The sequence below is a fragment of the Notamacropus eugenii genome, chromosome 2 (genome assembly GCF_028372415.1).
Source record: "Notamacropus eugenii isolate mMacEug1 chromosome 2, mMacEug1.pri_v2, whole genome shotgun sequence".
NCBI lineage: Eukaryota > Metazoa > Chordata > Mammalia > Diprotodontia > Macropodidae > Notamacropus > Notamacropus eugenii.
Window position 1 is genome coordinate 70,262,917 of NC_092873.1, and position 10,126 is coordinate 70,273,042.

A 10,126-nucleotide genomic window follows, 5' to 3' on the forward strand; every position below is an offset into this window, starting at 1 on the left:
GACACTGAGAAGAGCCAGTGTCTCCGGTGCCTTCCTTTTGGCTTTGGGGTCATGGTGGGGAGCATCCAAGGGACCTGCAGAGACTGACCTCGGCCAGTCACCTGACTGTGCTTCTGCTCTGCCCCGGAAAAATCCCCCACTTGCATTCCCTTTCCTGAACTGACTGCTTTGAGCCAGACACTCCCAGGGGGATCTTTGGCCCCCTCTCCTCCAAATCATCTCCCATCTGCTCCTACTCAAATGCTACTGAACAGAGTTTGGGCTCCCTTATCTCCTGCTGTCTATAAACAAGCCTCTAGGAATCCTTCCCTGGCCCCCACAGGCCTCTCCAGCGCCCACCCCCTACCCGCCTCTCCTCCAGTCCCTTCAGAATCCCTCACAGCCCAACTGAAACATCCTCCAAAGATGCTAGTGACCTCTTCATTTCTAGACTCGATGGTCAGTGGGGCAGTCAACAAACATCAATTAAGCACCTGCTGTGTGCCAGGTACTGGGCAAAGAAAGGTCAAGCAAATAGAACCAACACCTGGCCTAGTGGGACTGCCAGGGTGCCAACAACTGCATGGGAACAAGGATCAATTGGAGACAGCTGACGGAGGAGGGACGAATGGGAGGGCAGGCGCCATCCCCCTCTCCACCTGTGATTCCTGTCTCTTCCCAGCTTCCTTTGCTGATTCCTGCCTGTTGTGACCCAGACTGCGGCCAGTCACTTGGCCTCCTCAGCTCCTTCTCAGTGCCTGTGCCCAGAAGTCTCTTAAACTCAGCTCATTCCCCTACCTGGCCCCCATTCCATCCTTGGCCTCTCCCAGGCTCATCACCGTGGTGTTATTCTGGACTCTGCACCCCATGTAGCCATCCAGTGGCCTCATCTCCACCTCTCTGCTCACACTGCCACCAGCTAGGTTCAAGCCTCCCCTCTTTACCGGCTTCCCCCACTTCCTTCCCTTCTAAAAAGCCCTTGCAACAAATATACTGAGAGCAGAACAGGTTCCTCCCATGGCATGTAGCACCTCCAGGCCTTCCCAGGATTTCTCTGCCACGGTCCCCTGTGTGTATTTGTTTAGCCATGCCCTCCCCTCCTCCCATGGAAGGCCGGCAGGTCTCTACTGTGCACTAGACATTGTGCTGACAACAGAGAAATGAAAAACACCTCTTCATAAAGACCACCTGGGTCTTGACCTGGCATGAGCTGCTGCTCTATTTGCATCCCAGGGGGCAGGGCTGTTTCCTCTTTCTTTGCTGTGTTCGGGGCTCAGGCAGAGCTGAATGAGGTGCATCTGAGGGAGAGCAGCCGGGACACTCACCCCCCCAGGGGGTCGGGGCGCTGGACATATTGGAAGTGCTGTTGGAGAAGAGACTCGGCAGGTTCTGGGGGGTCCCGAGGTCAGGCCTGGGAACTTTGGTTTGCTATGGCAGATGTTCCTGGCAGGGAGAACCCAGCACCCCAGTGACTGCTTGTCTGGTGTGTACCCAGGGAGGTCCCTTTCAGCTCTGAAGCTACAGACATGGTAGGGCTGTGATTCCTGGGCCCCATTGTGTCTGGGGCCAAGAAATGGAGATTTCAGGACTCTGAGATGCTCCTGAATGTGAATTTTGGCTTTGTGAATGGTGGCTGGGCCCATAGCAGGGAGAACATCTGCAGAGGTCATCAGGTGATGGCTGCCAGACTGGAGGATTGGACGTCTCTTGAAAGAAGACATGGTATTGAGGGTGGAGAGCAGAGGAGTCTGGAGAATGGAGTTGGGGAACCGAGGCTGTACCCAGCCTCCCCTGGGCCCTGGGAGGCTGGAGCTGGGATGTGTGGAGAAAGGGGTATCATCTTCCTGAGAAAAGAAGGTTCCTTTTAGAGTGTAGAGATGAATGATTGGGGGGGGCGGTGTATGTGTGCATGTGCATGTGCATGATTGTGCGTAACAAAAAGAGTGGAGTGACCTTAGGAGCAGTGGTTGGTCTGAAGGGGCTGACTGGGAAGGACCCACTGAGGGAGGGCAGATTTCCTGACTGTTAGAGGTGTCCCACAGGGAGTTCCTGGGGGGGGTGAGTTTTTTGTTACCAGAGGTCTTGGAGGGAGACTGGCTGCTAATCAGGAGGATGTCCCTTGTGGCTTGGAGGCCCAGGCAGGAGCCTTTTCCCCTGGAAGTGCTTGGGGTGCACCTCTCCTTCCTTTGTCAGGACCATCCTCCCTTTCCTCTTTTCTGCTTGATTCCCGCCTGCCCCTGACATTCACAGGAGGGGGGCTCATGTTTGAAGAACTCCAGAGCAGTGAAATAGAGTTGCAGATGGGGTGTTGAGGTCAGGCTCACTGAGGCCTGACTTGCCCGACTGGCCTCTTGTGACAGCCGGGTCAACATTCACAAGCACGCTGGGGGGAGTGGGGGGGCAATCCTGGAGCTGCCGCAGCCCCGCCCACTAGCATTTCTGGCCCTTGCACACTCCTCATTCTCAGTCTTCCCCATCAGGAGCAAGGATCTGCTTGGCTTAGTGCCTTAGTGAGTATTTATTAGGTACCTGCTGTGTGCAAGGATAGAAGGTATGGGGAGAGTCCCTGCCCTCAAGTGGTTGGCATGCTGCTGGGGTCGAGGGGAGGGCGCTTATATAGACTGCTAAGCAGACCAAGCCAGTGCTGCCAGCTAAGGACATCAGGGATGGCTTCCTGAAGTTGGCTGCTCTCAGGGGAAGCACTTGTTGATTGACTGAGAGGCTGAGGTGAGAGCCTGAGAGGTGATGAGTGGATGTGCTTGTGCTTCAAGGTTGTTGCCCAAGGGCAGGCTGGAGCTATGCCAGCCTGAGACATGGAGAGGGGGGTGCCCTGGACATGCTTATCCTTGTGGGGAAGGAGCTTGGAAGGTGAGTGGGACTCAGACTGAGTGGGGAGAGCTTGGTGGCTCTTAGTCTAGTACAGAGACTCTTGAAACAAGGGGATGGGGGTGACTGCAGGAAATGGGGTTGAGGCGGTGGGATGGGAGGGTGGCTTGTGTACTGTCCAGGGAGGGCAGTGAGACTGGGGCAGAGGTTGGGGAGGTTTGATGGGGATGGCAGCCTCTGCCCCAGCAGAGTTCTCAGGAGCCCCCCTGGACTCTCCCTGGGCATCCTTGGCCTCAGCCTCTTGTGTCTGTTTCCAAAATTTATATTGACTGGAACTTGTCAGATTGGGGGGAGGGGGCAGAAGGAGCCCTTCCTAGTCCCCCTTACCCTGTTTCCCACCTCATGCCCGGGTGTGTTCAGCCAGATCCCTTTTCTTTAGGGGCCCAGAAGATACCTGCTTCGAGTTTGGTGTGTTTCCTGCGATTCTGAGCTTTCCCCTGGACTACCCGCTCAGTCCCCCAAAGATGAGGTTCACCTGTGAGATGTTCCATCCCAACAGTAAGTAAATGGGCCTTTAGCAGATGCAGGGGTTGAGGAGCAAGAGTGCCCCTGGGGCCATGAAGAGCTGCCTCTCATGTATGTGACTGTGGGGCCCTGGGCAAGTCTTCTTTGGGGAGGGTGGTACTTAAGAGTGGCCAGAGCCTTGGACCACAGAGAAGGTTCAGGTTCCTGCTGCTCTGGAGTCACTGCTTACCCTTTGTGGAAACTGAGGTGATGCCTGGGCTAATGAACCAGAAAATGTGTGTGGAACAGCACCCCCTCCCCTAAGAAAACCCCTCATTATTTATTTTCCAATTTTGAGTTCCAGACGCTCTCTCACTCTAGCCCCATACCCATTGAGAAGGGAAACAATGTACCGATTATACATGTGAAATCATGCAAAACATTTCTACATTAGCCATGTTGCAAGAAAAATGGAAAAGCAAAGAAACAAGTTTTAGTCTGCATCCAGACTCTGAAGTTCTTTCTCTGGATATGAACAGCATTTTCCATCTGGAGGCTTTTGGAATTGTCTTGGATCATGTATCGCTGAGAAGAGCTAAGTGTGTGAAAGCTGATAATGGCACAATGTTACCGTTACTGTGTACAGTGTCCTCCCGGTTCTGCTCACTTCGCTTAGCATCAGTTCATACAAGTCTTTTGAGGTTTTTCTGAAATCAGCCTGTTGATCATTTCTTATGGAGCAATAGTATTCCATTACATTCATATCCCACAACTTGTTCAGCCATTCCCCAATTGATGGGCATCCCCTCAATTTCCTATTCTTGGCCACCACAAAAAACAAAACAAAACAAAACTGCTAGAAATGTCTTTGTACACGTGGGGTCTTTACCTTTGCCTTTGCTCTCTTTGTGATATGGACCTAGTCATCCTATTGCTGGCCAGGGGTGTGACACCATTTTAGACATTTTGTACCTCGTTCCAAATTGCTGTCCAGAATGGATGGATCAGTTCACCACTCCACCAACAGTGCATCGGTGTCCCTGTTTTTGTGTAGAGCGAGGTCTTTTATAGGAATCATCCCCCTCATTATTACTCCTGGTATCATGGAGCCCCAGTGCACAGTGGAGTACATTCTCCAGTCGCAAGATGTCTGCCTAAAGCCGTGGTGAGCCATTTGATGGCATGGGGTGTCTTGGTCATTGAAAGCTAACCAAGCAGAGGACAGTTTCTGGTTTCACTCACCCTCTATCGTGGCTTCCCTGTCCCTTAGGGTACAGTGGGCAACAACCAGGTATGAGCCCGCAGTCAGGGCCAGCATGGTTGGTCATTGGTTGGTTATGGTGGGAAGGCCATCCATGCCCCTTCTGTGCCCTGAAAGGGCAGCTCATAGGCTTCCTTTCCTGTTTCCGGATCACTGAGGTAGGGGAAGTCAGGGGAGGCGGAATGACTGCCATATTCTCGAGGAGAGCCAACAACCTCGGGGGAGTCCATCTCTCAGGGCCCATCCCTCGATTGATGGAGCCAGCCTCAACAGCTTTGAAATCCCCAGGTGTGCGCACATACACACACACACACACACACATACACACGTATGCCTAAGCATACATGCGCACATGCACATCCAATCATGATTGCACACACACACACAGTCACACGCACATGGCTTTGGGAATTGGGAGCCCCAGATCCCTGCAGGGAGGGAGCTTTGAGGCCCCTGAAGCCCCCAGCCCCCCAGCCCTCAGGTGGTCGCGGGGTCCAGCCTTTGCTTGGGAACCTCCATTTGGGGCACACCCCAGTTCCGCTCTGAGTCTTATCCCAGCCTCAAGTCTGTTGGTTCCCCTGGTTCTTCCTCATAGAGGCACAGAGAATATCTGTGCCAGCCCTGCCATTCTGTATGTGTGTATATGTTTTGGCATGTGCTGTGTGCGTGCCTGTGTTTGTGCAGGTGTATCTGCTGTCAGTTCTTGTCTTTGGGCCACATGTCCTTCTCCCTTTGGTGGATGCTTCTGTTGTGCACTCCCCGAGGAGGCCTGAGCCAGGCAGAGAGCCAGTCCCCTGATCCTGCCCACTGTGGTTCTAGTCCAGCTGCTCTAGATCTCTTTAGATTTCTTGGCTGTCACAGTGTATTGCTGAGCTTGTGGCCCACTGAGACCCTGAGTGGTTCTCATACAGACCATTGGGTTTGGAGTCAGGCTGGACTGGAACACTTTCTATGTGACCCTAGGCAAGTCACTTAATCTCTGTTCACCTCTATTTCCTCATCTGTAAAATGGAGCTAATCACAGTGCCTGCCACCTGGCACAGACAAGCACAGTCTAAACGTGCACTCTTAACCCTTCTGCACTCCTCCAGCCTCTTTTGGATTCATTTGTCTTACAAGCCTTAGCCCAGGCTCCTCGTCAGGATTGTTGTGTCCTCGCTGTCTCTGCCAGTGTTGGCCACGCTGCCAGGTGAGCTCTGGGGACCATCTGCAGACGTTCCGAGGTGATGCTGAGCATTAGGGACCCCTTGTTGGATCTGTCTCCCTTAAGAACTAACTTTATCAGGGAGCTGGGCGGGAGGTATGGTGGAGCAGATAGAGGCTTGAAGTCAGGCACATTGTCCCCTGGGAGGAAGACGCCTTATGGAAGCTGTGACTGTTTGACTTGTCTGGATGCCCTGTCTTCTCAGCAGAACTTGAGTTGTTTCCGACTCTGTTCCTCACCCCTGGAGCCTGAGGGGCTGTCTGCTCCCCGTCCTCCCAGCCCAGCTGAGCCCCCAAGCTTGCTGTCCTCAGCTCTCCCCACATCTTTGAGCTGGGCAGGCAGGTGGCAGCTCCTTCCTCGCCTCCCCTTCCACCATCTTCTGCCCTTTCCTAAGACTGAGCTGCTGGTGACTTTCCTGTGAATCCCTCAAGACGCCCTGGATTTCCCTAGACCTGTTTGTCAGCGGCAGTTTCTGTAGTCTCTATGGGCTGCCTTTGGAGAATGTGAGGGCAGAGGGCCCTGAAGATCTGGTCTTCGAATTCTCTGAAGTATGCTTTTCAGAAATCTGTACTGGTGCTCCTCTTTCAGTGACCAGCTTGAGGATGGGGTGGCCACCTCCCCCCAGACACTCCTGGGACAGAGGACTGCACAAGGAGCTGCTGAGCGGGAGCAGAGAGAGCCGGCCAGCAGCTGTCCAGTGTCCTGATTGCTTGCCCATTGCCACCTTCTTCACGGTCAGAAGGGCTCAGGGCTGTCTCCAGTGGTAGATGTGAGGGTCATTCCTTCATGGGAACACACCCCCTTTCATAACAGTGTCCTCCCCCTTCCTGCCGGCCTATGGACCATGTTGGTGTTTGTCTGTTAGAACACCTTCTTCCTCCCTGGAGGGGACGTCCCTGGATGTTGCAGGGATGCCTTTTCTTCTACATCAGTGGAAACATAGCTTGTAGGATGGAATGTGGACAAGATGCACAGACAGAAGAAGGCGCGCCCTCTGCTCCCTAATCTTGTCTGTTCTGAAAGGCAGCATCATTTCACATAAAAGTGAGATTTCTGTTAACATGTAGGAGGGTTCTTATTGCTGTTTTTAAATGAATCAATACTTTTAAAATGTTTCCATTTTTGTTTCTAACACAGTAAATATTCGTAGATATAACTTAGGTCAACAAGCTCTTTTGGGGGCTGCCATGGGAAGCCTCCTTGGCTCCCACCTCCTAAGCAGAGCTTGATATCTGATTCCAATCACAACAGTGTGTTCTCAGGTTTCCTTCTCTGAGGTTCCCAGTGGTATTAGTTCCATTTTACAGAAGTTGGGGCCCAGGGAGGGGAGTGACTCAGTCAGGATCACACAGATGACAGAGAATCCAGGACTTCCAGGCCTCCCTCCCCCCCCCCCCCCCCCCACTTCAGGATGGGAGCTGTTGGGGGCAGAATAAGTGGGCATGACTGTCAGATCTGGCAAACCTCCCTGGAGCTTGAGCTCTCGGCCCTCTGTCTGGCATTCTTGGGGCTGAGGGGGGAGGAGGTATTTGTGGAGGAAATCCGTCCTCAGAGGAAGCTGAGTCTTTGAGCTATTTCCATAAAGACAAAAGAGAGACTTGTAACTGTCCTGTGTCCCCTTTCTCCAGAGTTCTTGGGTATGGTGGCCTTTGTTGGCCCTGAGGAGGATGCTCTGGCCCCTGAAACTGTCAGGGAAGGTCCTGAGGAACTTGGCTCTTGGTGCTTACTGGGACATCATTGTTCCTGGCTCGTTCCCTCCATGAGTCACTTTTCTGCTTTGTGTGATGATAGCACTGGGACGCTTTCAGGGGAGTCACTCCCTGGGCCTGTGCCAGCCCCCCCAGCTGCCTCCTGGACGGGTGTGACTCTAGGGACCTGCCTGGAGTTAGCCACAGCTGTGCAAACAGCAGCTGGTTTCTGCCCTGGGGTGCTCAGGCGCTGGCTCTGATCCTGTGGTGTGTCATGTCACCTGTGTTTGGGTCCTTTACAGTCTACCCTGACGGAAGGGTTTGCATCTCCATCCTGCACGCCCCTGGCGACGACCCCATGGGCTATGAAAGCAGTGCTGAGCGCTGGAGTCCTGTGCAGAGCGTGGAGAAGATCCTCCTCTCGGTGGTGAGCATGTTAGCAGGTGAGCAGGGTCAGAGATATGGGAGTACTGGCAAGGGGGGAAGGAGGCTCCTGGGTCCCACCCAGGGGCAGTCACAAAGGGGGCCCCCTTTCCCCTCTGCTCCACTGGCCTCTGCCTGGGGCTGTACGTGAGCCCTGGGGGAGAACAGGGCCATCCTTGGGTCCAGGTATCCCTGGAGAACAGATAGCCACCTACTGGTGGAGGTGCTTGTGGATGGGACCTTTGCTTTTTTTAAAAAGGCAATGATTTCCTTAACAAATGGTTAAATTGTGTCAAAGTGAGGTGCCTTTTTTGTTTTTCCGGAATGCCTCTGGTATTTACAAGGGGCCTGCCTTTGTCCTTATTTGAATGGGGTGCATCCCCCCTCCCTGTTCTCCCCCCACCCAGAGCCTCTGGAAGGGAGGCAGAGGCTTCTGTCTGCGTGCCCAGTAAATACCGAAGACCCTCAGTTTCCCTGTGTTTTTCCTTCTCTTTCAGAGCCAAATGATGAGAGTGGGGCTAATGTGGATGCCTCAAAGATGTGGCGCGATGACCGGGAACAGTTTTATCGCATTGCCAAGCAGATCGTTCAGAAGTCCCTGGGGCTCTAGGACCCACCGGACCTCCCCCCCGCCGTCCTTGCTTCTCTTTTCCCCTCCCTCCCTGACACTGTCACAACCAGCGTGAGGCGGTCGCTCTGATCTAGTGATGCTCCTTCCCTTGGATGGACAGTTTTGGAGTATTTTGGACAGGGGTCGGGTGTCTGGGCCGCCTTGATGGCAAGGGGTTGTGAGAGGCCAGGTTTTCAGTGGGGGACAGTCTGGTAGGGCTCCCCAGACCCAGAAAGAAGGGCTTGGGGTGCAAGCTGATTCCAGGCCCATTGATGGGCATTTTACATATGTGCCACATGGGAAATACCCTGCGATCAAATTCTGTCCTTACAATTTGACAAATACACATTTTTCTTATCTAGTGGAATGATCTTTTCAGGTGTGCATTGCTGTCAAACCCAGAATCGTTTTGGCAAATGACCTTTTTTATCTTGTGGGTCAGCTGTGGGGGGGAGGGGTATTGTGGAGTGATTAATTAGGAGAAAATCTTCATTGATCCCTCGTACAAAACCAAGAGGTGTTTGGGCAACGTTTCTCACAAATTCCAATCTGCTGTGTTCCTGGCGTCGGCACTCGAGTCAGGCATTCTGGCGGAGGTGTCTGGGGTGGGGCCGAACTTTACCCAGGGCCTGCGGACTCCGAAGGCCCAGACTCCCAGACTCATCGCGTGCCTGGGAGAAGGGGAGAAGCCTCCCTCCAAGGCAGGGTGCGGGGACGGGCAGGCCTTGGCAGCGATGCCTAGAGCCTGAAATGCCCCCAGAGGCTCTCTGGAGGCTCTCTGGGTGCTCTCGAATCTGGAGCCCAGAGCTGAGAGAGGAGATTCTAAGCAATAACAGACACATGGGCTGCAGAAGCAGTTCCTTGGGTCTGCTTTGAGCTGGTGAAATTTAAATAGAAATTTCTATTTTTTGAACACAAGAAATGAAGGGTGTTGTATGAGGTACGCGTGCCCAGGTTTGCATGTTTCCCTTCAGCAGAATATCTAAGGGAGCTTCACTAAAGACCCCCAGTTTTATGGGATCAGATGCCATTGGAGGGTCTGAGTTGGCCCATTGGAGACACTGTTGTCTCTCTTCCAGAAGGGAGTGTTTGAAGTTTGAAGTGAAAGATGTAGAAGTGGGGAGTGGGGCTAGCACAGTACCCAGGAAGTGGTGTTGGCGGTGCTCCCATGCTGGGTGCTGGCTCAGGGCTGGGGAGGTGTGGGGGTAGCTGAGCTCCAGGGTTCAGAGGCCCCATCGGGAGGGAGGAGGAGGAGGGGAATGGAGCCGATAAAGTTGGAGGACGGCTTTGGAATTGAAAAACTTTCAAAATCAAAGTATTTTTTATTCATTTGTATTTATTTTTAACACCTTTCCCCATGAAGTTTCCTCATTTTATGGTGAAACTTAATTGTTTTATTAAAAATAAAGTTATATATTGACCCCCTGTGTAGGGGAGTGAGTGTTTTTTCTGTTTTTGCATGCTCCTCTGTGAAAGGGAGACCAGGTCAGTGGCTGGAAGTGTTGGTGTGTGAGAGGAGCTTGGGAGTCCTTCCCTTGGGCCTCAGAAGATGCCAGTGCCAGCTCTCCCAAGGTTATAGAGCTCAGCAGAGCATCTGTGGGCATGGGCCTCAGCTTCTCTGTGAAGTCCTT

The 10,126-nt window shown here is 53.1% G+C and overlaps 1 protein-coding gene across 4 annotated transcripts in view; it reads left to right on the forward strand.

Annotated features, from left to right (window-relative positions):
* UBE2G2 (ubiquitin conjugating enzyme E2 G2) overlaps nucleotides 1-9,924 on the forward strand; it is a 29,403-nt gene extending 19,479 nt beyond the window's left edge. For 3 of the 4 annotated variants that reach the window (XM_072640849.1, XM_072640852.1, XM_072640851.1), the window contains 3 exons: nucleotides 3,245-3,363; nucleotides 7,765-7,905; nucleotides 8,383-9,924. In XM_072640849.1, the coding sequence (XP_072496950.1) occupies nucleotides 3,245-3,363; nucleotides 7,765-7,905; nucleotides 8,383-8,495 (373 nt within the window). In that variant the 3' untranslated portion in view covers nucleotides 8,496-9,924. The other variant, XM_072640850.1, reaches the window with a different exon arrangement.
* Nucleotides 9,925-10,126: the final 202 nt, after the last annotated feature.